General features: G+C 44.5%; 2 protein-coding genes across 2 annotated transcripts in view; both read left to right on the forward strand.

The window, feature by feature from the left end:
- The window catches only part of LOC146758598 (obscurin-like protein 1), a 46,303-nt gene extending 31,943 nt beyond the window's left edge, over positions 1–14,360 (forward strand). Inside the window, exons 2-3 of the mRNA XM_085514881.1 lie at positions 13,599–13,864; positions 14,188–14,360. Of these exons, the coding sequence (XP_085371007.1) occupies positions 13,599–13,864; positions 14,188–14,360 (439 nt within the window). The remainder of the gene's footprint in view (positions 1–13,598; positions 13,865–14,187) is intronic.
- LOC146758601 (C-Jun-amino-terminal kinase-interacting protein 3-like) lies at positions 1,900–3,884 on the forward strand. The gene is made up of 3 exons (XM_085514600.1): positions 1,900–2,098; positions 2,778–2,880; positions 3,493–3,884. Exons 1-3 carry the CDS (start codon positions 2,056–2,058, stop codon positions 3,671–3,673), a joined length of 327 nt encoding a protein of 108 aa, XP_085370726.1. The 5' UTR covers positions 1,900–2,055; the 3' UTR covers positions 3,674–3,884.

Below are 14,360 nucleotides of genomic sequence, written 5' to 3' on the forward strand. Positions count from 1 at the left end.
GGGTGGGGGAAGAGGTTTTATGATTGCACTTTATGCTTGGAACTCTTTGTTGTCCCTCTGTATGACAGAAAGCACAGCAGGTAAATTGCAGCTGAAGTGTTACAAGGTTTATTGGATCACGTTCCCAAAAAATGAACTAAACTATTAGAAAAGTAACTCACAAAACAGGAATCTGGAGTGGAGGTGAGAAGTGTGGTTTCCACATGTAGCCACAGTGAAGTGTTTCCATCTCAGTTTTGCTTGTAAAATCAGCAAATGTGCAGGGAAGCCATTGGAACTTCCATGTGGGAGCGTGGGGGCTGCTTGGACTGAATGTGCAGAAACCAAACAAGACATCAATTTTTCTGAATGGTCAAATATTAAAAATAAACCTTTCTATATAAATGCACAGATGTAATATAGAACCTTTTGACTTGTGCCATGCAATGCACTGCAGGGTGTTTTAAGATAAGCATAGTGGCCGGTCTAATTAAGGGAAGGTGTTAATAAGATTCCAGATTAAAAAAAAAAAAAAAAAAAAAGGCTGCAAAGGGTTAATATATTTCAGTATTTCTCTCATCCCATTTTGAATTGCTTTGTTATGTTGTGCAGTTAATGTTAGAACAGTAGAGCAAGACTTAGAAATTAGTGAACCAGCATCACAGCTCCGAGGATGGGAGGCCTGAAGCAGCTGCTGAGCAGTCTGAGCCTCTGCAGCAGTTGCACAGGAGGGGAGAGGCAAGCAGTAACAATTATAGCTGAGTCTGGGTGTGCGGCTGCTGAGCGTCACTGCACCCAATTGCAAGTCATCAGCACATAGAACTCTCCAAATTCATTTTGCCATCTCCCTGCTGGCAGCAATTAGAGTGGGCTGCTGTGAAGAAAGGAGAGATCTCATTTGGTACTGGGGATGATTACTGCATCGGTCAAGACATTAATTGGCTGACTTTGAAGCAGCGCTGCTTTAATTGACAAACAAGGGCTGCAGTGTAAAATCCTCACAAAGCCTTACAAGTCTCCCATGTTTTTCAAGAGGTGTTAATACAAGAAATGGGGCTGTAATGTCTGTAAAGCTGAGACTCACTCATGCACATTTCACAATGGAAGTCTGTTGCCTTCGTTAATTTGTCAGCTTCTTATTTTTGAGTTTCTGGGTCTTGCCTTATCAATTTGGGGAGACCACACCTGTTTCTTCTGTGCTTTCAAGCCAGACCCATGCTTGGCAAGCTTCTGTGTAACATCATGCGGGGACATAGGGCTTCCCCCACTAGCAAAATCGGACCATCAGTTTGTTATCTGCTTTGCTTCTGCAGCTTGGTGTAAGAAATACGCTGCTGTTCTCTCAACGCAGGGGATTCTCATTCTTGTTATGTCAGTGGCTTACTGTAATGGCAGCTTCTGGATCCTCTAAGAGCTCGCATCTTTCCCAAGCAATGTCCGTGTTACCTTCCAGTCTTGGGAAATGCTGTCCTGGCTTACTGCGAGTGCCAAAGCCCTTCAGCTTCTGCTGTAGTCAGTGGCAATTGGAGGTGCTTTTCACTTATGAAAAGACCTTCTTCCTTGAGGTGCATGATGAAGAGGTCGCATAATGATGTGGCTTGTGAAGATAACTCTTCATAGTAAGAGAAGAAGGATGTCAATCCTTTCACAGGTAGGATTTGCTTGCTGAGTTCAGCATGGGAACTCACTGCTGCATTCTGGTTGCAGTGCCACGTGTCTCCAGTGAACGCTGGGCATTTAGTCAGTGCAGTGAGCAAGGCTCATTTTGCTTAATGCTTTAAGGCAGCCATATACCAACAAACCGGAGATTAACTGAAATATATAGCTCTGCTTTTCCCTTTTTATTCTTTCCCTACCCTGGAATTGCCATAATGTCCCCAAGATGAAATGTCTGAATTTGGGCAGTCCTCAGCAGCTACCACGCCGAGTACCACTGGAACCAAGTCCAACACTCCCACATCATCTGTGCCCTCTGCTGCTGTCACACCCCTGAATGAGAGCATCCAACCCATCAGCGAATACAATGGCACAACCAAGAGCAACAAGAGGACATGAGAAAAGCGGAACAGCCGGAACATGGAAGTCCAGGTCACGCAGGAGATGAGGAATGTCAGCATAGGTATGGGAGCTGGAGCATGTTTATGAATACAGGTTTCTGAGGTTAGCATCAGAACCAGAACCTTTTCTGTGTAATACAGAGGAAATTCCTGTGCTAACGTTCACCAGCTGTTTCCTAACAGGTTGAGACTATAAAACAACGTGCAACATCCTCTAGTGTAGCATTTGAATAAAAAGACTCACAGCTGAGTCCAGTTCTGTATTTTATTATTGCTTGCCCACAGTGCCAGCCTCAACCAAGCAATGAACGCTCTTGTTCTCATGGGCTTTGTAGATTTTACTTCTGGGGCAGCTTGGAAAGGACAAAAATGTCACCTCTAACACATTAAAGGGGCTAATGTAGTACACAGGTGACATCCTTAATCCTTCGGGAATTCTCTATGCAAACAGACATTGTGTTTATGTTGCTTGCCTCAGCTTTCAAATGTTTTGGTTTCTAAGTATGTTGGTTTCTATGTAAGTTGGCAAAAGGGGGAGTCCCTTATTTTCTTCCTCAAATATTGGTCTTAGGCTACAGATTATACAGAAACCAGGTTAGATTTCATGCACTGAACTGTGCAGTTTCAAAGTGAAATTTTAACTATATGCAGCACCATGACATTGTCAAGCTGTGCTATTTGCAGCTGCAGAAATGCCTTTAAGGAGCACTGTTGCCATAGATCATGTGTTGTCTTACGTAGGTATGGGAAGCAGTGACGAGTGGTCCGATGTTCAGGACATCATAGACTCTACTCCTGAGCTGGATATGTGTCAGGATCCCCGCCTGGAGCGCCCTGGTAACAGGTATTGGTTGTGACTTTCTGCTCTTGGCCCTCTGTCTTGTTTTTGTGAAGGGTGGATATTGTGGTCCAGAGCTCAAGATGCAGCTGTTTCAGAAAATGCATAAATTCTGCCTAATGCAAAAATGAGGTGCTGGCAGCCTTTGAGATCTCCAGGGAAGGCACATATCAGTAATATGGAAGGATCTGTGTGAGTGGCCCAGGCTGCTCTGAGACAGGAAAAAAGAAATCCAGGGCTGTTCACAGCATTTGAGTCCTTATCTGATCTTACTGCTGTGAGGGTTGCTGTTGAAGTTGGTGGGAGTGTAGGCATCACTGCACAGCCTTAGGACTGCCAGTGGAAGGTTTTCTATGAATTTTTGAGTAGTTATCAGCTATTTGAAAAGGCATCAGCGAGGCAAGGCTGAGGTCATGCAAGGTAGGTATTGGTACATGGTATGGGGAATAAAACATTCTTTTTCCTTTACTTACTGAATTCCCTCAGTCAACCCGTGGCAGAATCCACTCTCAGAGTTTTGACTGTACTGGTCTGTGATGCTCAGTATTTCAGAGTTATGTTCTGGCTTAAACATCACTAAGTAAGAAGAATCCTTGCCTTTCTTTCTTCCAACCACAGCCCAACCCAGGGGATTGTGAACAAAGCGTTTGGCATCAACACAGACGCCCTCTATCATGAACTTTCCACAGCAGGATCCGAGGTGATCGGAGATGTTGATGAAGGAGCAGATCTGCTAGGTAAAATTTGTTGGGACTGTTCTGTTTTCTCTGAAGCAAAGACAGCTCCGTTAGGCTTCTAGAAGCGTTTAGATTCACTCTTTTTTCCGAACTTGGATGTTTGACCTTTAGAAAATGGCATGGAATTTGGGATACACTGTGACTGAAATATGCACCTACAGCAGTAATTCTTACCCAACAGCTTGAGTTAATGGCTGTGTATTTGGGCTGTCTTTGTGTCTGTAAGTTATTTTCCTTTGTTTGAAGATTGCTTCTTCCCCTCCTCCCACAAATCTTCACGCCAGTAATTCTGCCTTCTGGCAGCTTCACTTGGAATAGAGCTTTTCTTGGAAGTTTGCAAGAAAAAAAAAACCCTTTTGTTAAGATTTCTTTAAGTTTAAGGAGAACAATTGTCGTTCTCGTATGGAAACATCATAGATTTCACTGCAGTTTTTACCTTCTTAGTCAATCCAAGAGAGTTTTACATTCTCCTTTTAGGCTGATATTGAAGGAGCTTCTTGTATCTGAAGTCTGATTATGTTCTATGTTCCCAATGAGGACTTTGAAGCAGTCAGAGAAGCAGCTTTGTGTCAGGTAGCAGTCGGATAAAGCTGTGAAAGTGTAGCAGTCCCAGCTGCTTGTGGGTTGTTCCCCCTTTCTCTCTTATCTCCTTTCCTGGTCTTCATTATCCCTTTACTCTGGACATAGGGTAGGACTAACAGTTGGGTAATGGGCCCTGCAAAGTCCTTTTTTTCAGTGTTAGGGTGGCCCCCTGTGTTTGCTTTGGAGATTAAAATCTTACTTCATTTAATGGGTGTTTTATGGTGAAAACAGCAGTTGTTACGTTAGTGGTAAGTTCATGTATATAAATGATGTTTTTCTATACAGAAGTTTAAATGAAATTATCAGACTGAGCCCTGGCGCTGCTGTTGGAAAAAAAAAATGTTGTAAGATGCAGCTGTCCTTTGCATGCTGAAATGTGGCTGAAGTGCACGTTTAATTTCAGCAGATCTGTCTGCTAACAGGAGAATGATCACAAAGGGAGGGGAACAAGAAGGCAGTGGAAACTGGCCGTTCTGCGCTTAGTGCTGTGTGACTGAGAAAAGAAAGGTTTATCCAGGCTGAGATGCGACTGTCTGAAGCTCGTGTCTGGAAGGCTGGGGGTGGCTGAGGCGTGTGGCTGCAGTTCTAACAGGGGTTCCCTCTCCTTGGTTTTTTTGTCCTGTATGTAGAGTCGTGGCAGTTCCCGTCCTTACTATTTCATGCCTTTTGACACTGAAATGGCTGAATCATGGTTAATTCTTTTTTTTTTGAAACAAAATTTTAGTTTTGTTGGTTTCAGTCACTGATCGATCCTTTTTTTCACTTCCTTTTTTCCCTTGTCTCTCTGTGCTTCGCTGGACATGGCCCATAGGGGAGTTCTCAGGTGTGTATCTCTGCTCTGCTCAGTTTCCTTTCTTGTTTGTTTTTACCTCGTTGAGACTCAATGATATGGTATACACGTGTGATACTCCCCTGCTCTTGTCCAATCACGGTTGGCTTTGCTGACTTTCTCCCACCTTTGCCTTGCTTGGTTCCTTGCACTGGCGGGTTCCTGGGCAGGAGGCTATTCCTGCTTGGTGTTCACGTGTCTGCTGTGTTTTGATCCGCTTTTTGTGTAGCTTTCTGCAGGTTTTGACACTGGCCCGTCTCAAGGTCTTGAGAAAACCACACTGTGCCTTTCCTTTGCTTTGGGGTGCAAAGTGCCTCGTTTTAGGGCAGGCGCTGTGCTCTGCGCTGAGCTCAGCTGAGCACAGGATTTACATAGTTCACTCCTGTTCTTCAAGTAAACAAGACTGTGAGGAGTCCCTCTGCTTGCATGATGCTCACTATGAGTTTCTTAATGCATCCTGACCCACAGCTGCAGTGAAAAGAAAGACTTTTCTGTAGGGAAGAGAGTGGCAGAACCACTGGCCTTTTTTTGTTTGTTTTGTCTTTTCAGTAGGAGTTTGAAGTGCCGCCTCTGTTGCCTTTTGTCCCATACGAAGGTCAGCAGGCCTAAATTGCAGAATTTCCACCTCTCTGTAAAATGCATTTGGGTACTAATAAAAAAAATAGTTAGATGAAATCAAGGAAATCGCTGTTGATTTCAGTGCAAACTGGATGAAGTTTCACCTGTAATAAGGACAGGCGACTTGGGCTGATACGGTACAAAATCTGTGGCATAATTGTGCAGTGCTGAGCTCTGTCACATTCCTCTGCACGGAACCTCCTGATGTTGGGTCTGTAAGGTCACAAAAGGGAGGAAGGAACGGCATCATCATCTCTCTTAGTTCAGATTGTTTGGGCTGTCACTGTAGGCCATTTTTGGGTGGTCTTTTCTCAGAGACTCCCCCTCTGAAGTGGCACTGAAATTTATCTCAGTAGCAAAGTGGATTTGGATCTGTGCAGGAAGGCCAGATAACAGCTCTGATATCCCTCCCGTTTTGTTTTTCCTCCTGCCCTTCCTTCACCCTGTTCATCATGTCTGTTGACTTGCCATTGTGGTGGGGTTGGAATGCACAGAGATATTTAGTCCAGGGTAAGTGACCTAAACATGATAGCACTGAGTGTAGGGTAAGCCAATCTACCCAGCTGCTTGGTATCTGAAACAGATTGCTTCATGCCAGCTGATGAATGAACTGTCTGCAGTTCACAGCTATTGGCCAGTGCATTCAGTCAGCAGGTTTACCACTGCATCACCATAGAGCAGTACTTTCAGCTCCAGGTTCAGATAGCCTTTCTGATTGCACTGGAATAGTTTAGAAGTAGGGGAGCAATCATTCCAATAATATCTTTATCAATCAGCTTTGCATGACAAAATATTACAAATAAACATTCATTATGGGAGGACTTGTTTGTCATTGGGTGGAAACCTCTGCAGAAGCATGTTTAGAGCATTATTAATCAGTAGAAGGAAATGTTTGGTTGATTTTTACTTAGTAAATCCGGCAAGAAGACTAAATGAAACATCTTGAATTGCTCAGCACTGACACAATGATGAGTGCAGGTACAGAAGGTGATGCTTTTTCAGAGATCTTGCAGCAAACATTGACCACGTTAGCCTGATATAAATTGAAATAACGCAGCCTTTGCTACTGACAGGTGCTGCAGTGAGATTTACCAATAAGAGCAAAGATGTAGAAAAGATCTGCGCTCGGCTGCGTGAGGAATCCAAACTTCAGGCTGAGCTTTCAGACACAGGTGCTACTGTGGAGTGGATGAAGGATGGGAAGGAACTCAAGGCCAGTGAAAAATAGGAACTGCACATTGTGGGGAAGAAACACACCCTGAAAATTCACAACGACTCAATGGATGATGCTGCAAGTTATCAGTGCATCTGTGAGGGGGATAAAATGCTCTATCAGCTTTCAGTGAAAGGTATGTGACAGTCTGGGCTGTCCTCTTCCGGCCCAGGGCCAGCAGACTGCATTCACCTGACTCCCCGACAGTCCAGCTGTTGTCAGACAGCATCTGGGGTGTTTTCAGTGGCTGTTTTGACTTGAACTGGCCAATCTGCTTTGTAGAGCCATTTGATTTCTGTGTTCTGTCCTGTGATTCGTCCCTAAGATATAGAGGAAATCAAGGGAAAGATAGGAAAAAGAGCATCCCAGCCTTCCTGCTCTTCTCTCAGGGTGGCCACGTGATATGATGTAAACAGCTCTTTTTGTAGCAGTGATCCCAAATGTAGAAGAGACCTGTGAAGAGTCACAGGGATGTTTACTTAGCTGTCATTCCATGGTGGGCTTTTTCTTACACTGATGTAGAGAGAAACTGAACTTTCCCACGCAGGTCTCTGTTTTGCTGCAGGGTGTAGGTCTGATCTCTGAGATCCACACGCTGGGCCTTGATTGCAATAAATGAGAGCCCTTTGTTTGCTCCAGTGGAAGACTTTCCATTTCTGCAGTACCCTCTGCAGATGACACAAATGCAAATGCACCTTCTTCCCAGCAACAATTTTTTTTTTTTCACACTGAGTATGCATGAGGCTCTTCATCATATTCTGCTGGCTTGTCACCCTTGTTGGTCCATGGAGAAACAACAAAGCCCTAGAGTAGTGTATGCACTTTGGCATTGGAGAGCTTACTTAATTGCCTCTTCTCAAAGAACAAACTCCAGAGAGACATGGAGACAGCTCCCAACAGAACTGAATAATGGGACTAAATTGATGGAGAGCAAAACTTCCTGCCAAGGCTTGTCAGCTAGTCTTCATTTTGCTTTTCTTCTCTCAGTCATGTTAGCATAATATTTCATACTGGCAAGTCTGCCCCCAGAATTGAATTAGCTGATGGACGTTTCCATGTGCTTTGAATTGTAATGTGACTATCAAAAGAGTAATCAATGCTGTTGTTTTAAAACCTGTGTTGGCAAGCTGTAAGACAAACAACTGCTGTTGGTAGCTTGGTTACTGCAGAATCAGCTTTCGTGTATCTCATAGATAGGGAAGAGACCCTTAAGGGTCAGCTAGTTGGACTCCCCCCGCAATGAACAGGGGCACCGCAGCTCCATCAGGTGCTCTGAGCCCTGTCCATCCTGACTTTGAACATCCTCAGGCTCACCAATCTTATACCCATGCCACACACTCGCAGTATTTCACCATTCAGCATCGCCACTTGTATCTTCTCTTGCTGTAAACCAGAGCTAGCTGGTAAATCATCTGCTGTGCGGGTCAGCTGTGTCTCTCCCATGGGCATCACGTGGCTGCTGGGAGGCTCTGAAGAGCTGCAGCCAGAGGTGTGTCACCCGCTGGGCCTTGTGCCCAAAGGAGCCCACAGGAAAGTGTTGTTGCAGTTTGTCATGCACTGCACTGCCATGAGACTTGACGTGCCAGACATCCTCTGACACGTGACCTCCTGCATCCAGGCAGGACATCTGAGACGTCTCCTTCAGCCTGACGTGGCTGCAGTTTCACACTGGTTTTACTAAGGAAGGAGAAGGCATGTGGATGAAACTCTTTTCCTGCTCTTCCTGGCATTAGCTCATAGTACAAGTCAAGCACTGTCAGGTCAAGCCTGGAGGAGTAAAGCTTGTCACTGACATGTTCCTGTTCAGGGTGGAGCTGGAGGGTAAAATAACACAAGAAATTGTCATTGAAATTCAATATCTGTGAAATTCAGCTGGCTGCATTCACAGAACCTGGCGTTAAGATCTGTTTTCTGGTTTCTATCTTGAGCCTCGTTTCCATAACCCAGTCCTCATTTATGAACTGAAGCTCTACTGAAAGCCTTTCGCTGTGTATGCTCATGCTGCAGTGCAGCCCTTGTGACCTTTAACAGCACATTCACATTCCTCTGATCACAGGATCCTTAAGGTTGATTAAGACCCTCTAGTCCGACTGCTCACCCATCACCACCATGATGCTCACCATCAGCTAGCTAAAAACTCAGCAGAGATGATAGATCAAGCACAACACTGGATTTGGGATGGCTAGAGATTCCTAAGATATTGAAGGATTGCTTGCAGGTGGTGTTGGCTCAGGTATTCACCCTGCATCCCACCTCCCGTTCTGTTTGGTTGAGAATCATGCATTCTGCAATTTCACTTTGTAATTCAAAGACCCTGGCTTTATCTGTTGAAAAACTGATCTAAAACAAGCCAAGAAGACTCCGTTGGAACTGGTGGATGCAGAACAAAGGCAGCCCCAAAAGACAAGTTGCGCTGTTTGATGAACATTATTGGATGAGAGCTAAGCTAAGATTTTAAAAGTTCTGGGGCTGTCTCTGAGCATCAGATACAGAGGAAGCCTGCATGATTCCCTGAGAATGGATACCTCCTACTTTGGTGTAGGGTTAAGGGAACACTGGCAGTAACTCCTATCACAAAATGTCGCATGGCTCAGACAAGAAAGCCATCAAGAGGGCTTAATTAGAAGCACCAAATGGTCACAAGATGGTCTTAGGGCAGGGAAGTAATCTATCTATGTGATATTGATTGATGCTGTTAGTTCTTAACAGCTTGACTCTAGAGGGACTGTTCTTCTTTGGTCACCTAGTTTTAAAAGAATAGATGGCTCCTGTCTATTACAATTTTTAACAAATTATTTGTTCACTGATGCCATAAATGTGCCTGGCATAGCAATTGGCCTTGGTATATTCAGTGACTGAAAGCAACAGTTGTTGCTCTAAGAAATGCAGTACTAAGCTAGGTCTGCCTGTAGCTGACAGCCATCAGCTTGCTCCTCAGGCAGGTTCTGTCTGGATGGAATGAAGGGCATGAAATACTGATGTGCTCATCAAACACTGCTTGTTAGCTTAGAGACAAGGTGTTGAATAGGTTTGTTCATGTATTGCAAACATGTTACTTAGCTGCCTTCATTTTAGCTTCAGAAGAACATGTGCAGAATACAGAATTGATTAAAAGAAATAAGAACTGTCTGCATAGAACTTACTCTTTCCTTTACACAGGAGAATCAAGCACACGTTTGTATGTGAGTACCTCCAGAGGTGAAACTTGATCACCCAAATGTAATGAGCAGAGACATTACAATCAGCACTAACTGTATCTTAATGCTGTGCTGAATAAGCCTGAGTCAGGATGTAAACCACTTTCTCTTTTTTTCTTCAGATGAAGCCATTAATTTTGTCAACAAGCCAAAAACAACTCCAGAAATATCAGTCAGTCCTTCTGAAGACCTGGAGCTGGTGTGTGAGGTGTCAGCTGCAAGCGGAGCTTTCATATGGAAGAAAGATCAAACAGAGGTGAAGCAGGACCAGAGGACAACCATCATCTCCCAGCGGACGCACCACAAGCTCATGGTCAAAAATGTGACCCTGAAAGACCAAGGGAGCTACAGCTGTGAAACAAAAGATGACAAAGCAACATTCCAAGTGAAAGTCAGAGGTGAGAAAATGCTTGAAATCCCAGAGATAAAGGAACGCTTCATTTTATGTTTCTTGCATTTGGAGGATCAACTTACAGCCTCTCTGGTGCAAAACATTTTGGCTATAGGACTTTCTTTGTCATCTAGTGTCATAGCAACACTTTTCTACATGTGCTTTTCCATCCAGGAATGAATTACTGCAACAAAGAATAGGCAAGGAGGGTAACTTGTGCAGCTCTTGTAGTCAGCTGGTGTCTGCAGGGTTACAGTGCAAGAGCACACCAGGCATGCAAGGAGTGAGAAAAGGGGAGGTGTTTGAAGAGGTCTGGTTACAAAATTTGAATGACACAATTAGGTGGAAAATGCCACTAATCAGACTCATAAATGGCCTGGGTTGCAAAGCCCCACAGTGCTCATCCAGTTCCAACCCCCTTCTTCCTATGTGCAGGGTTGCCAAGCAGCAGCCCAGGCTGCCCAGAACCACATCCAGCCTGGCCTTGAATGCCTGCAGGGATGGAGCATCCATAGTCTCCTTGGGCAACCTGTTCTAGAGGGCCGTTCCCTTCTGATTTACTGGAAATGTAGAGAGACATCAGAAGAAAAAAAGATAAGGGAGGAGGTTCAGTTGTGCATGCAGGTGTTCTAAATCTCATGTCCAGCGTCGGCTGGTGGTGAGCCAGGTGGAGAAGAAAGATGCAGGGGAGTACAGCTGCGAGGCTGCTGGCCAGAAACTCACCTTCAAGATTCATGTCACAGGTAAGACAGGTGTTGTATGAAATACAGTAGAGAACAGTAGAGTAAAATCTAGTTTCTATTATACAGTGATCCAGGTGCAGTAGTCTGTGCTGAAGTCTTTTCCCTATACTTGATTGCCTGGGTTTGTAGAAAGTATTTGGTTTTAGTATGGCACAAAGACCTGTTTCAGTCTGTCTGTAGAATAATAATTACTGATATATGTACAATGGAAGCAATATTCAAGATATTATTCAAATCTCTCCTGTGCCTGAGATCCCAAACTGTAATTCTTGTTCACCGAAACATTTGACTAAGATAAGTATGTGCAGTGAGGCTGGAGTGCATGTTCTACGTGCAGCCTTTCATGGCAGGAGAAGCAGGAACTTCTCCTAGTAGTACACTGCCTTTTTACTATGCCTTTATGTTGGAGGCTGCATCTGGATAGGTGAGTCTGCTACTCACAGTAAGAGACCTGGTAGAGCTGACTATTGCCAGAGCTCAAAGTAAAATAGATATCTGCAAATCACACACAAAGAACAAAGGACTGCGTTGGTGAGCATATTTCCTTTGTGCCTTTGACAGTCACAGTTGTGGCAATGGTAGAGGCCATGAGGAGTCTGTTCAGGAAGCCAGGAGTACTGTTCTGGGTCATGAAAAGGCAGCCAGTGGTTTGACTATCACATGTTTATGTGTTTTGATGTTTCACAGTGGGTCTTAAGTAAAAGGAACTCAGGTTTTGGTTGCCTGCAGGACAGATGTTCTTTTGGGTTCAATATGTTTGCATAGTGACTTGCAACCATGGGATGGTGTTCAAGGACCCTCTTGGTTCCTTCAGTTCCTAGGTTCTTTCTTGCCTAGATTTGACACTTTGTTTCAACAGAAGAGCTGATATTCTCTAGTGAAGGCTATTAGTTTGGGCACAAGTGGTAACCTAAACCTGTTCCAACCTGTACATACAAACCTGCAAGATGGTCTCATTTCAGTCCTTCTGTTTTTCTTTTCTTCCCTCAGAGCCAAAACCTGTGTTTATAAACCAGGAGCAGGTGCAGAAAGAGGTGAGTGCTGCCCTGGCAGCAAGTGCCTCCCTCAGCTGTGAAGTAGCACAGGATCCAACCGGAGTAAAATGGTTCAAGGATGGAAGACTGCTTGCCTCCTCCAGAAAGTTCAGAATGGAATCTGTGGGCAAAACACGGCGTCTGGTTGTGGAGCAGCTGGAGAAGAAAGATGCTGGAGAATACATCTGCGAGGCTGAGCTTCAAGTTGGAAACAACTGGTGAGCATTCGCTTCAGGAGCACTAAGCAGCTGTTTATGTGGCTGAGAGGAAGACTGGCTGTCTTCTACCCTGTGGGCATGGAACAGCCACAATTCCCCCTGAGGGAATATTTGAATATATGAATTCCTTTGGCTATGTTAGAGCTCATCATGAGGTCAGCAGATGTTCTTTAAATGCTCGGAGTCTAGCAATGTGGGGAAGTGGACTGCTATTTGCTGTTGAGCTTTAGGCTAAGAAGCCTGATTTTAGAGGACCGTGGACTTCCCCTTTCCCTTCCCCTCTCCTCCCCTTCTCCCTGGACTGATCCCGCATGGTTTGAGAATGAGTTCAGAGCAAGGTAAATGAGGAATAGCCATGTGAAAACCTGTTGTTTTACTGCACTGTAAAAGACACTTAGTCAAAAGACAAGTGTGTGTTCCAAGCTTGAGATTGCAGGAGATCCTAGAAACAACTCAGCTGCTCAAACCTGTAGTCTGGCTGAATATTTTATTGTCAGTTTTGGTCAGGAGGAGATGCTTGAGTAAGACAAATAAAAGGTCATGGGTAAGTTGGTCCTTCTTGTGATATACTTCTAGGCTTTCGTCAGGGAAAAGCTTAATTAGTCCAAATAATTATAGCAGAAACATCACACCAAGAACATGTGAGTGATATTTCAAATTTCTTGACGTGAAGGTAAACTTTACCTGGTTCTGCCATTCCCCAAATGTTTGTTTCATTATGACAAGAAGAACTTTGCAAAAGTAAATTTTATTTTTTTTTTCAGTCTTGTGTGCAACACAAAAAGGGGTAAAATCTAGGAGGCCACCTGAAATGTTTTTTACATCTGGAAGGATCCATTTAAGAGCACCCATGGACCTGGTTATGAACAAGTTTTCTTCTTTGCAAAGGCTGTTGCTTAATTAGCAGATACTGTACCTGGGAGAGGAAGAGGGAAGTAACTTGTTTTGGAAGTCCTGATGCTATTCAAGCATTCAAGGCCGGGCTGGATGGGGCTTTGTGCAATCTGGTGTAGAGGGAAGCATCCCTGCCTACAGCAGAGGGGGGTTGGATCTGGATGATCTCAAAGGTCCTTTCCAACCTAAACCTTTCTCTGATTCATTTGATGATTCTATTTCTCAGCTGCTGGTGTGAGATCTCCAACCTGTCCCCGTTGTCTTTCAGTGCGCAGATGAAGCTGGTGAAAGGTCTGCAGCCCCTGGAATTCCCTGAGAAGGGAACTGTCACCTTTTCGGTGGAGGTGTCCCATGAGGATGTGGAAGGGACTTGGCAGAAGGACGGCGTGCGGCTGAAGCCTGCACCAAATATCACGATGGGTGTCCAGGGGAAGAAACATTCCTTGACACTTTCTTCTGTGACCCTTGAAGATGCAGGACTCATTTCCTTTAAAGCAGAAGGCATGAATTCATCGGGGAGGCTCACTGTGACAGGTATTGGTTGGTGCAAGGTGTCATTATCTGCTCCTGTCCCAGATTACTTGAACAGCAGAACCAGCTTTCCTTCCAGCTGCAAAGAATGTTTTGCACTGGGCCATTGCCACCAGAGCATCCCTCAAATATCAAGAGGATTGTTGGAACGTTATTGTCCCTAGCACAAGTAATGATAATGTGCTCAAAACAATAGGTTTTTTTGTTGTTAATGACAAGTTCTAGTAAGCATGGAGAGTCGGCACTGCCTTTCATTATTCCTTATGCCAGATGCTCCTAGAGACCTCATTCCCAACTAAATCCACATCCTTCTTTCTCCTTCTCAGAATTGCCTGTGAAAATCAGCAAGCCATTGGCAGACATTAGCGTCACTCAGAAGGACAAGGTCACATTTGAGTGTGAGCTGTCCAGGCCCAAGGTGGACGTCAAGTGGTTCAAGGTATGGCATGTAATGGTATTTTCATTTCTGACTTCTCTGGAAATGAATGAGAGCCTTTAA

The sequence above is a fragment of the Coturnix japonica genome, chromosome 13 (genome assembly GCF_054131305.1).
Source record: "Coturnix japonica strain WE chromosome 13, WE-NBRP24, whole genome shotgun sequence".
In the NCBI taxonomy this organism is placed as follows: Eukaryota; Metazoa; Chordata; class Aves; order Galliformes; family Phasianidae; genus Coturnix; species Coturnix japonica.